The following is a 12,473-nucleotide window of genomic DNA, read 5'->3' as shown; positions in this document are numbered from 1 at the left end:
TTATTTTTGAGTGGGGGACCACACCTGGCTGTATTCCGAGCTTATTCCTGGCTCTGCGCTCAGGGATCCCTCCTGATGGACTCAGGGACCAGATGAAGGCTGGGGACTGAGTCAACCCTGTGCAAGGTAAGTGCCCTCCCTGCTGCGCTCCCACTCCAGCCCATGACCTCACTCTTAAACACTCAGGGCCAGAACCCTTTGTCACGGGTTCATGGTTCTTATTCTGGATTTTAGTTGATCTCACCCGTGTTGAGCTGTCAGGCGCATGGAGCCTTGAAAGTGTCTTAGAAGTGACCTCAGGGCATGGTGCTTCTCTCTCTCTCTTGCCCACAGACAGCTCTTGGCAGGGAAGGTTTTGTCTGCGCTCATTTACCCTATATCTGAGCTCCCAAGGAAGAACTGGGTATGGGTTGGAGCCATAACACAGCAGGAGGGCACTTGCCTTGCATGCAGTAGACCCCAGAGTTCATCTTCCACATCCCGGAGCTCGCCAGAAATAATTCCTGACTTCCAAGCCAGGAGTAACCGTGCCCCCCCCTCCCCAGCACTGCTGGGTGTGGCCCCAAAACAAAGGAGAACTGGGCTGAGGGGAACCTTTTCCTGATGGAAGGATGGAGGTGTGTAGTGGGTCCCTGGATTGGCCTGGGGTTTCCCATCCTCTGGGCTCTGCATTTGGTGTTTTGGATAAGGACCTCCCTGGACCAGGCATCTCCAGTTGGTAGTGGGAGGTTTGCAGAAGGTGTCGGAGAGGCTGTGCCTGGTGGCAGAGTGGGCAGCGGGGAGGGGGGCGGGGAGCCTCCAGACGGGCCTGGAACGGTCCTCACTGCAGGGGGAGGCACGAGAGAGAGCTGGTGTGCATGGTTCCCACCCATTTCCTACTGCGTGGGCAGAGGAAGGGTTAACGCCCCCCCGCAGGGTGAGGTGGGTTCCCTACTTGGTGTGAATCCCGCAGTCCTGGGAGCTCTCCCGGGGCTAAGCACAGCCAGCAGGAAGGGGTTAACTGCTGTGCGTCCCTCCCGGGTCCTGTTACCGCTGAGGCGGACCTGCCCGGCCAGCCCAGCAACTTTCCTCGCCTGCCCGTGCTGCCACAGGGGGCAGCTCGGAGGGCAGCGGAGCGGGAGCCAGGGGCCCTGGCTGCAGCCCCCCACCCGGGACCCTGCCGCGCCCTTGCAGGGGGGCTGCCCCTCCCGAGAAGGAGGGTCTCCGCCCGCGCGCGCGGGGGTCTCTGGTGGATGGCTCTGGGCGCACTGCCCAGGCTGTGCCGTCCCCCTGGCGCTCAGGGTCATTGCGGAGGCGGCTCGTGGTCCTGGTCGCGGGGCTGGGGCCAAGGGCGCCGGCACCCCAGGTAAGAGGGCTCCTCCCGGCAGGGCGGGGGCGCGGGGCCTGGGCGCAGGCGCGGGGCGCTGGGCGTGGGCTCTGGGCTCCCGCGCGGGGGGCGCGGGTGCCGGGCAGCCTTGGGACTGACTCTCCCGCGGGGCTCCTGGGCCAGGAAGCCGGTTCCAACGGAGCCAGCCTGGATGCTGGGTGCCTGCTCCCCTCCCTCTTTGAAGACCCCCCTCCCCCGCAGGGGACCTAGGGGGCACTCCCTGCTGCCCCTCCTCCTTCGACCCCACTCCAGTGCCCTTAGCACTTTTACTTCTTAGACTAGAGCCAACACCCTCCTCCCCCGCACCCCCTCCCCTCCTCCCCAACGCCCCTCTCCTGGGAGGGTGGGGAGGGGTCCGCCACTCACAGACTGAGGTCCTGGAACTTGGCTTCCTTCACTCTGCCTGAACCCTCCACTCTGGAGACGCCTCAGTCTCCCCAGTCCTAGCCACCCCCACCCGGTCCCCCGCAGAGAGCCACCAGGGCGCCCTATAAAGTTCTCCTTGGGACTCTGTGGGAGAGCTGAGCTGGTACCCCGGTACCCAGTGGCCTGTCTCCCCTTCCCTGGCCAGCACCGGCTTCCCCTCCCTCTCTGCTCTCCCCTCCACTTCACCCCCCCAAGCTCTGAACAGGCCTCTGGGGGCCCTGGCCGCTTGGTGTCCTTGTCTCCACCTGACAGGGTCTGGCCCAAGGTCACTGCAGTAATTCCACCCCTGCGGGGCTGCCGGGCAGCCGCTGCGCTGCGCCTTATCGGCGGGCCGTGGGGTTTCGGTTTCACTGGCTTTTATTCTGGGCATATTGTGTTCGATGAAACCTCTGCCTGTAACCCGCGGGCAGCGTGCCAGCAGCTCCCTCTCCTTCGCGGCCGCCTCCTTCCCCTCCTCCTGCTCACTGGGCCTCCCCCAACCCTTCCTTCCTGCGCCCCCCCCCCCAAACTTCAGGGCAGGGTGGTCTCGGGCATTGCCTGGTCTGTTGGAGCTTTCTCTCCCCCCTGCTCCTGGCATAGAGGGACACCGCGAGGAATCCCCAGTCCCCAGTCTCAGTCCCCAGTCGTCTCCCTGACTCCCGGGAAAGGTCAGGCAGGCTGGGCTGGAGAGCTGGGCCGGCCAGGGAGTCCGGATGCCGGACTGGTTCTGCTGGTTTCAGTGGCCAGCGCTGGGAGGGGTGTGCGCCAGGCACAATTATTTCTCATCTTGACTCTTGCCACCCGCCAGCCCACTGGTTGGGGAGGTAAAGCCCGCTCTGAGTCACCAGTGAGGGGGAGGGCAGGAATTAAACCCGGACTGGCAGGGCACACCACAGAAGGTCTGCCTCTGCTGGACAGAAGGACGGACAGCCGGACAGCCCCAGAGCGCAGGTAGGCGGCACTCCCAGCCAGCTCTCTCCATCCCACCTGGCACCCCTTGAGAGTGGGGCTCCCCTCCTCTCTCTGAAGCTCTGAAGCACCTGCCCGCCCCCAGCCCTGTGAAACCTGCCTCAAGGCCTGGGGAGGGCCCCTTTGAACTGAGCTCAGGTGCAGGGCTGGGTGCTGGGTGGGGGTGAGGGAGCAGCACCAGCACCCCGGGAGAGCAGAGATGGAGGCTCTGCAGGGCACCCCAGGGTGTGTGCGCCCAGGTCACAGAGATGCTAGGAGGATTTCAGGGGAACTTCTTGTCTTGGGGCTGGGTTGGCTTTTGGCCGACGGCCTGGTGCTGAGGGCAGTACCCTGGCCCTCATCCTTCCTTCCCTGCTACCAGAGACCCGCATATGCCCAGAGCCTCGTGGCTTTGGGGGGCTCAGAGTGGCTTTCTTTACCTCCGGCAAGCACCCTGACTGAGAAGGTGGGACGGAGACCCGACAATAACCAGGTGAATTAATTACAAAACCAGTGACAAGGACAATAAGTATTGAATTAGTCCTCTGAGGCTTGGGTGTTTCTCCTATCTCTGCCTCCTACACGTTGTGTGTGTGTGTGACTGAGCCACGTCCCTCCTCTGGCCCCAGTGCTCACGGATTTTCAATGGGGAAGGGGGCAGCAACTTCCTGCCAATGTTGCTTCTTCCCCCCTCCGGTGTCCAGCTTGCTTCCCCCTCACCCTTCCCTTGGGATCTTACAGCTCAGCTCAGTCATCGCTTCCTCCAGGAAGTCTTCTCTGATTTTCCTAGCTTGGGACTTCCTAGGGCTCTGCTAGATCATGACTATCTGGACGTGGACTGGTGTTCTGTGGCTGGCACAGTCCCTGACTCAGTGGAGACCGAGGGCACAGGAGTTGAGTTGCTCAAACGACACAAATTCGCAATACCAGAAGAGAGGCCAAAGAGAGGTCAGGTGTTAGGCTAGATCCTGGCAGAAATGGAAGAGGTGGGGTAAGAAGGCTTTTCTGGGGAACCCATTCGGGTCTCTTGACAAGAACCCGCACATGAGAGGTTAATCCTGGGTTAATCCTGGGTCCCCGCCCCCATTCCTGCTCTGTGATCTTGGACAAGTCAAATACTTTCCTGGACCCTCCCCCCCTCCCCATGGAGACCATATCTTGGCCTCATGTGTGAGAAGCTAAAAGGGCCTCACTCCAGGCATCTGTGGGGAAGGAATAAGTCAGAAAATAAAAACAGGTGCCTGCTTCTGGAGGGAGACCAGGTGGCAGGGAACCCCCAACCCGGCTGTAAGTGGGTGAGGGAGTGACCAGCTGGAGGACAACCCCCCCACCGCCCACCGCCTCTAAGTCCAGACCCCCTCTCTTCCTCAGACCCATGCGGGACCCAGGGACGCAGTCTTCCTGCTAAGCTCACAGCGGCCCCTCTGTGGAGCCGGCGATCTCGCCTCGGTGGCCCTCGGCCCTCCGCCTCCGGCTGGGGCAGGGGCTGCCCATGTCCAAGTCCCCGGCCATGACGACGTCAGCCCTGCGGCGCCAGGTGAAGAACCTCGTGCACAACTACTCGGAGGCGGAGATCAAGGTGCGCGAGGCCACCAGCAATGACCCGTGGGGGCCGCCCAGCTCGCTCATGTCGGAGATCGCCGACCTGACCTTCAACACGGTGGCCTTCGCCGAGGTCATGGGCATGCTGTGGCGGCGGCTCAACGACAGTGGCAAGAACTGGCGGCACGTGTACAAGGCGCTGACGCTGCTTGACTACCTGCTCAAGACGGGCTCGGAGCGCGTGGCCCAGCAGTGCCGCGAGAACCTCTACACCATCCAGACGCTCAAGGACTTCCAGCACATCGACCGCGACGGCAAGGACCAGGGCGTCAACGTGCGCGAGAAGGTCAAGCAGGTGATGGCCCTGCTCAAGGATGAGGAGCGGCTCCGCCAGGAGCGGATGCACGCCCTCAAGACCAAGGAGCGCATGGCGCTGGAGGGCATGGGCATCGGCAGCGGGCAGCTGGGCTTCAGCCGCCGCCACGGGGATGAATGCAGCCGCACACGGGGCTCCCCGTCGTCCTACAACTGTGAGTGGGGTCTCGGGGTGCATGGGGACCCGGGAGAGGGGGGGCGGCCTACGTGGCCGCCCTCAGAGGGAGGTCGGGGTAGTGGCCGGCCAGGGCGTGAGACCAGGGATGTAACTCACCAGATACAGGCCGTCCGCAGCGTCCAGGAACTGTGATTCCTGGTTCTTGTGATGGTACTCAGTACTCAAGAGTCCTGGTACTCGTGATGGTACTTGATACTTGTGATTCCTGGTATTTGTGATGATCCTCAGTACTTGTGATGGTACTCACCATGGTACTCGGTTTTTGTGGCGGTAGTCAGTACGCATGTGTCTTGGTACTTGGTGCTTGTGATTCTTGGTACTTAATGATAATGCTCGGTACTCATGGTGGTATTCATGATGGTGCTTGGTGCTTGTGATTTCTGGTACTCATGATGGTACTCATGATTCCTAGTACTCCTGATGATAGTACTGCTGATGATACTGAGTAATTGTTATTCCTGGTGCTCATGATGGTACTCAGTACTTGTGATTCCAGGTACTTGTGGTGGTACTCAGTTAATTTGACTGCAGTTTCTTTGGGGGGGAGGGGAGCCACACCCAGCTGTGTTCAAGGTTTACTCCTGGCACTATGCTCAGAGATCACTCCTAGCAGACTTGGGGGGCCAGATGGGGTGGCAGAGATTGAACCGGAAATCAGATGCATGCGAAACAAGCACCCTCCCAGCTGTACCATCACTCTGGCCCCCTGCAATTCCTTTGAAGAGGCTTTTTGGTAGGACAGTGGGTGGCAGAAATCTAACTTGGGTGTGTGGACCAGTCCTCATACTGGCCCTTCAAGCTGGGTGACCAGGACCCCCCTGCACTCCCCACCCTCCCACACACACGGTGCCCTCACCTATAAGGCAGAGTCAATGCTCTCGAGGTTCATTGTATGATTTGTTGATTTGGGGTCACCCCTGGCAGTGCACAGAGCCAGGGCTACTCCTGGCTCAGTGCTGGGGGGTGGGGTGGGGTGGGGTGGTATTGGGGACTCTCCCAGTGATGCTCTGGGGACTATGCAGTGCTGGGGGTCGAGCACAAACATACATGTGGAGCAGGTGCTCTCTACCAGCATCCCCAGCTCAGCTGTTTGGTGTGGACATCGGAGGCCGAGGCGGCCCTGTTTGAGGACACTGGGAGGGCAGCAGCTTCGGGGGCTCCTCCCCACGGTGCTGGGTGTCTCTGATCAGATGCGCGCCTGAGACGGGCACTGTGAGAGGGTTCTGTGACCCACACTGGGTGGGAGAGGAGTGGCTCAGCCTCTGGTTGGTCACTGGGCCCACTGTGGAACTGCCCTTGGCCAGCTGCTCTCAGAGAGCTGCACCTCAGAGCTGGGCCTGAGCAAGGGGACCCTTTCCCCCTCCCACCCCACTTGACCTACGCTGGACAGTCTAGGAGGTGGGGACCGGGGCGCCCAGCAGCTGGAGTGAGGGACCGGGATTCCCGTCCTTCTGCAGGACACTGGTGGGGCCCTCTTGGAGCTCATCTGCGGAGGGGTCCTCAGGGGGGTGGAATAGCAAAGCCTGCAGCCTGGGCCCCTCGCATTCCCACCCCTGAGGCTTGTCTTCCTGGGGTGTTGTGGAGGGGGGCCCAGCGGGCACCCAGGGGTTCACACGATGGCCCTGTCTCTGCAGCCTCCTCGTCCTCCCCCCGCTACACGTCGGACCTGGAGCAGGCGCGGCCGCAGACATCCGGGGAAGAGGAGCTGCAGCTGCAGCTGGCCCTGGCCATGAGCCGAGAGGAGGCCGAGAAGGTCAGGCCCGCTGGGGCAGGGTGGGCCGGGGGGTTGACACACACACCTCACAGCCCCTCCTCTGACTGCAAAGCTCCCATCCGCTTAGGACGGCCTGGGGGCTGTCTGTGTCCCCCTCCGACCGTCCCTCCAGGAACTGCTCCCCACTTCCAGGCCTCTCTGGGTGGGCCTGGAAAGGGCAGTGAGTAGGGAGAGGGGGGACAGGGTGTGTCTTCCAGGCCACTACCCAGTGGCCTGGTTGTGGGCAAACATGCTAACGTATGCCAGGAGACACAGGAATGCTGGCTCCCCATCAGCTGTCCTTTGCAGGGGCAGTAGTGGCCCCCCAATACTGTCCTCTCTGCCACCCCCTCTGTGGCTCCATGCAGACCAGGCAGCAACTCGCTGGGCCTCACAGAACAGGGTTTGGGGCACATTTCGGGTCCATCCCAGAAAATAAGGATCAAACCTGATTTTCTTTAAAAACTCATCTTTATTGTGATTGTGGGAGAGCTCCCCCCGCAGTGCTCTGGAGCATGAGGTGCCAGGGACGAACCCACACAGGCTCATGCACACGCACCACCATGCATGGCCTGTCCCTGATTCAGCCTTGCTTTTTAAATGGCATCTCCGAAGCCCACGGCGAGAAGCACCCCACACAACACACTGCTGTCCAGGCAGTGGCCCAGGAGTGGTGGTGAAGCTCTGGGCCCAGTTCACCCCTTTCCTCCCCCTCCTCCCCCTACCCCGGCAGCCCGTCCCCCCCGTCTCCCACAGAGATGAGGACCTGCAGCTGCAGCTGGCCCTGCGCCTGAGCCGGCAGGAGCATGAGAAGGTAGTGGCCGGGGGAAGGGGCCCCCCAGCTGTTGGCTCAGGTGCTGATGCAGGCGCTGGTGATGGGGCAGGTGCTGGTGCAGGTGTTGGTGATGGGACAGGTGCTGCTGGAGCTGCTGCTTGGGCACTAACCAAGCTCCTCCGCGTCCTCTGCCCTCACCACTCACTGCCCACCCTCCCTCCCTCCCTCCTTCCGCACTCCTGACTGCAACTCAGGCCTCCTCCAGCCCAGGCTGGGTGCCTCCCACTTGCCCCGTCATCCTCTTCTGCAGGAAGTGAGGTCCTGGCGGGCAGAGGACTCTCCCATGGCCAATGGGGCCGGGGCCACAGCCCACCGGCGACGGGACAGAGAGCCCGAGAGGGAGGAGAGCAAGGAGGAGGAGGAGAAGCTGAAAACCAGCCAGGTAGGGGGAAACGGGTGTAGGGAAACCGTCCGGGGAGCTGGAGGAGGTTACCAAGGGTGAAGAGCATCAGGTCGGGGGGCGTCTGGCTCCCAGGAAGCACCATGGTGGTATGTGTTCAGTGAAAACAAGGGGAAAAGTGCCACCCTCACCTTCTGGAATGGTGCCCATAGCAAAGTGGGGTGCAGGGGAGCCTGATCTGAAACTCCTGGATCAGGGTCTGCCTGGGCTGCTGCTAACTCCCTGACTTGGGGCAGACCATCAACTGGGGCGGGGACACTTCCAGCCCCCTGACATCTCAGGAGAGTTCAATGTGCAGATCAAGATGGGGGTGGGCCCTGGAAGTTAGGGCTGGAACACCTGACACAGAGTGGCACATCACGTGCCCATGTTCTGCCCCAGTCCTCCTCAGCTTCTGCACGGGCATAGGGCCACACGGCCACTGGGGGATGGATTTCCCCCCAAGGAGGCTCTGATGGGGTGTCCTCTGCATGAAGTGGTGCTTGCTTGTGCTCTCAGAATAGGGGGTAAGGCCACCCACCCCCAGAATTGCCCACACTTTTCTGGGGTTCACATCCATTGGGGCCGTGGACAGCAGCTGAGGTATGTGGCTCGCTTCCGCTCACTGGGCCTCAGAGACTCCCAACACAGCCTTGCCGTCTCTCCCGGGTGGTTGTGAAAAGTAGGCCCGAGTGGACGAAGAAGCACTTGTAAACTGGAAAGCACCATTCGGAGGTCAGGGGTCATTCAAGATGTTTGTGGAAGAATTCAGGAGAGAGGGAACTGGATGGGGGGGGGGGTACAGGCCACGGTAACCCACCCTCCCTCCACACCCTGCCCACCTCTGCTTCTGCCCTCTAGTCTTCCATCCTGGACTTGGCTGACGTCTTCACAGTGGCCCCGGCCTCCACGCACTGCTCTGCTGACCCCTGGGACATCCCAGGTGAGAGTGCTGGACCCAGTCCCGCTGGACCCTCCCCCAGACCATCCCAGGTCATCTCTGAGCCCAGTGTCCTCACAGACCCAGGATAAAGTGAGGGGTGGCGGGGGGGCATCTGGGGTGTCCAGCTCATGGGGAGGCCCACTGTTCTCGCGGCTTGACACCAGCCCCCCAAACCACTGCAAACTGGGAAGGTGGCCTGCTTGTTGCCCAGGCCTAGTCGTCCAGACCATGCTCCCATGCTGAATATGGGTTCCGACCTGCGGGAGCTTCCTGGCTGGTTCCCAGTGCGGGTGAAGGTGGGCAGCTTCCAGCCTTCCTACATTTGCGACTCTGTGTCTGTGGGCAGAAAACCGGTCAGTTCAGGGGCGGCAGCATTTTCTGCAGGAAGCTTCTGTGGTTCTGTGGGCTCAGGGTGACGTCTGTGCTGTCCCCACTTCAGGTCTCAGGCAGAACACAGAGCCCAGCGGCTCCTCCTGGGGGCCCTCTGCCGATCCTTGGTCTCCTGTCCCCTCTGGGAGTGCCCTATCCCGAAGTCAGCCCTGGGACGGAGCTCCCACACTCTCCTCCTCTGAGCCCTGGGGCCGGACCCCAGCGCTGCCTGCTGCTCCCCCTGCCACAGACCCCTGGACACAGAGCTCTCCCCATCATAAGCTCAATGTGGGGGCTGACCCGTGGGGGCCCTCCAGGGAGACCTCCAACTCACCTGGTAAGTGGATGACCTGGAGATACCAGAGCCCCTGCGTTAAAGAGGCCACATGCCTGGGCGGGGCTCAGCCCTCGATGGTCCTTGAATCAGCCCATCTCCTCTCCTCTCCTACTTGGTCAGCTCTAGGTGGTACCTCGGCCTTTGACCCATTTGCCAAGCCTCCGGGCTCCACAGAAACCAAGGAGGGGCTGGAGTATGCCCAGGCACTGCCCTCTCCAAAGAAATCCGCCAGCCCTGTGGGTAAGCAGGAGGCAGGTGATGAGGCAGCTCTGGGGAATGAGGGGCCCGCCCACACCTGTGACCCTGCCCTTCTTCCACCCCCGTCCCCACCAGTGAGCTCCGCCCCCGGGTCTTTTGCAGAGCTGGACCTGTTTGGAGACCCCATCCCCAGTTCCAAGCAAAACGGAGCGAAGGAGTCAGATACCTTTGACCTGGGCGTGATGGGGGATGCGCTGTCCCAGCCCAGCAAGGAGGCCAGAGCCTGCCCGACGCCAGAGTCCTTCCTGGGCCCCTCAGCCTCTTCCCTGGTTAACCTTGATTCGTTAGTCAAGGCACCCCAGGCTGCAAAGACCCGGAACCCCTTCTTGACAGGTAGGTCACCCTTCATCCCTACAGTGCTCTCGCCACGGGGTTCCTTAGCTTGCTGTCTTCACTCTGAGCCCAAAGCCTTATTTCTTTTTTTTTGCTTTTTGGGTCACACCTGGCAATGCAGAGGGGTTACTCCTGGCTCTGCACTCAGGAATTACTCCTGGCAGTGCTGGGGGACCATATGGGGTGCTGGGAATTGAACCCGGGTCGGCCACGTGCAAGGCAAACGCCCTACCCGCTGTGCTATGGATCCAGCCCCCTAACCCTTTATTTCTAAGACCCCTCCCACCCCAGATCTTGCACCCCGCCCCATTTAGGGCTGGGTTCCCGGGTGGACTCAACTGCAAGCCCCCATTCGCCTACTACCCTTTCGCAGGTCTCAGCGCTCCATCCCCCACCAACCCCTTTGGCGCGGGCGAGCCTGGCCGGCCAACCTTGAACCAGATGCGCACCGGGTCGCCGGCGCTGGGCATGGCGACCGGCGGACCACTAGGGGCACCCTTGGGCTCTATGACCTACAGCGCCTCCCTGCCCCTCCCACTCAGCAGTGTGCCGGCCGGCGTGATGCTCCCCGCCTCGGTCAGCGTCTTCCCGCAGGCCGGCGCCTTCACTCCGGCGCCCGGAAGCCTGCCGCAGCCGCTCGTGCCGCTGTCGGGCTCGGGGGGCCCGCTGCAGCCGCCCCCGCAGGCCGGCACCAACCCTTTCCTCTGAGCGCGCCCCGTCGGGGCCGGCTGGCACCCCCGCGCACGAGACTCCGCCCCGAGCCACGCCCACCACGGAGGGGGCGTCGCCTCCTCGGGACACGCCCCCTGGAAGCTGCGATTCTTGAGACTCCGCCCGGGAGCGCGCCTCGCCGCTGGGCCACGCCTACGAGGGAGGCCGAGCGTTCGTCCAGGAGGCGGGGACTCACTCAGGACACGCCCCCGGAAGTCGAGATGCAGGAGACTCCGCCCCGGAGCGCGATCCGCCGCCGGGCCACGCCCCAAGGGGCGGGGCAGGACCTCAGGGGGCGGGACCTCACTCCAGGACACGCCCCTAGAACCAGGGATACACGAAGCCCCGCCCTGCAGCTGGCTCAGACCCTGGGCGTTGTATGGTCAATCCCTCCTGTCTGCTGGAGCTGGGCACTCAGAACTGGTTGGGAGAGAGTACACCCCCGTAATAAAGACTGGAACCCCTGTCCTCAGCTCAGACTGTTTGCGGGGCGTGGCGACCTGTGTGGACCGCAGTGCAAACCCCCCACCCCCCCACCTCCGTGGCCACTGAAAGGACCGATCCATCGTGTGGGGTCCCCAAATCGATTGTTCCCGTATTTTGCCAAGCCCCTTCTCTTCCAGATCCTTGGCCCAGGCTCTCACTCCTTGGATCATTTCATTCATTCATTCATTCATTCATTGTACATGGTCCTGAGGATGAGCTCAGAGTAAGGAACAATAGACAATTGTTCCTCTTTCTTGCGCACTCCTTTACTGCAAAACACTTCAAACAGATTGCTTCATTTAATCCTTGCAACAGCCCTCCGAGGCACAAAATATTACTCCCACCCAGCACGGGTGGCATTATTTAGGGGGCCCCGTTGCAGAATGAAAAGGCGAGGCCTCTTGTTCAAAACTGGGTGACGACTTCCAAGGAGACAGCAGAGCTCAACCGCAAGACCCTTGGCTCAGGGGCCGGTTTATGGGCAGGAAAGCGTCTCAGAGCCCGTAAGTGGTTTGTTCCAAGTCACAGCGAGGTGGGGCTGGAGCTCTCCGGTGTCTGGCTGTGCAGCGCTCAGTTCCCCAATTTCATTCGCAAATATTGACTGATTGCTGTGAATAAAGTGTTGGTCTGGTCTGGGAGGGGCCCAGGAATTCCTGTACCCCAGCTTCGGGGAGCTCAGAATCAGGCAGGGTCCGCAAGCCTGCTACTGGAGTGCAGTTTTGGGGCCCCCACAACCCCCACCCCCAACTTTGCTTTACTCAATGACTTTAAATCTCCCCCTCCCCCCTTCCTCTCCCCGGAACTGGCCAGCAATTCCATCTCACTCAACCGCACTCCTGGAAAAGCCTCATCGCTCTGGAGGCTCATATGGGAGTTTGCTCGATGGGAGAGGTAAGGCTGGGTGCCTTACCCTGGGGGCCCCCGTGTTGAGTGTTCTCCCACCAAATGTGCCTCCAGTCTCAGGCTCTGGTCTTGCTGGGGGACTGTGACCTTCCAGTCTCCCCAGGTGGGGGGCCAGGGACCTGAAAGCTGCTTTATCTTCCTGGCAGGGGGCTCCTCCGTGGCTGGGCTGGACAAATAGGAGACCACTGGCTCGGAGCTGTGGTCCCGGCTTGCACTTAATCATACTAATCACTTACTAATGAGTGGTTATGCTTCCTGACCTTGAGTAAATCACTTCACCTCTCTGTGGCTCGGCCTCTGTTTCCTCTCTTGGCAGGTGGGAATAAGGTTCCTGATGAGGGTGCTTTGTGCC

At 61.5% G+C, this 12,473-nt stretch overlaps 2 protein-coding genes across 3 annotated transcripts in view; one reads left to right on the top strand and one right to left on the bottom strand.

Annotated features, from left to right (window-relative positions):
• Window positions 1–12,473, bottom strand: part of LRRC59 (leucine rich repeat containing 59) — a 216,452-nt gene that overhangs the window by 134,688 nt on the left and 69,291 nt on the right. The window lies entirely within an intron of this gene.
• On the top strand, window positions 907–10,810 carry EPN3 (epsin 3). 2 transcript variants are annotated; one of them, XM_056127018.1, is made up of 9 exons: window positions 907–1,345; window positions 4,091–4,791; window positions 6,449–6,567; window positions 7,653–7,784; window positions 8,643–8,724; window positions 9,164–9,430; window positions 9,551–9,670; window positions 9,791–10,021; window positions 10,395–10,810. In XM_056127018.1, the coding sequence occupies exons 2-9, from the start codon at window positions 4,212–4,214 to the stop codon at window positions 10,727–10,729; spliced, it is 1,866 nt and encodes a 621-aa protein (XP_055982993.1). In that variant the 5' UTR covers window positions 907–1,345; window positions 4,091–4,211; the 3' UTR covers window positions 10,730–10,810. The 2 variants fall into 2 exon arrangements, with proteins under 2 accessions (XP_055982993.1, XP_055982994.1); XM_056127019.1 differs by lacking the exon at window positions 907–1,345 and adding an exon at window positions 2,523–2,722.

This window comes from Sorex fumeus, unplaced genomic scaffold (genome assembly GCF_029834395.1).
Source record: "Sorex fumeus unplaced genomic scaffold, SorFum_2.1 ptg000063l, whole genome shotgun sequence".
Lineage (NCBI taxonomy): Eukaryota > Metazoa > Chordata > Mammalia > Eulipotyphla > Soricidae > Sorex > Sorex fumeus.
Note: the sequence above shows the minus strand (reverse complement) of the source record. Positions and strands in the feature narration are given on the sequence as shown.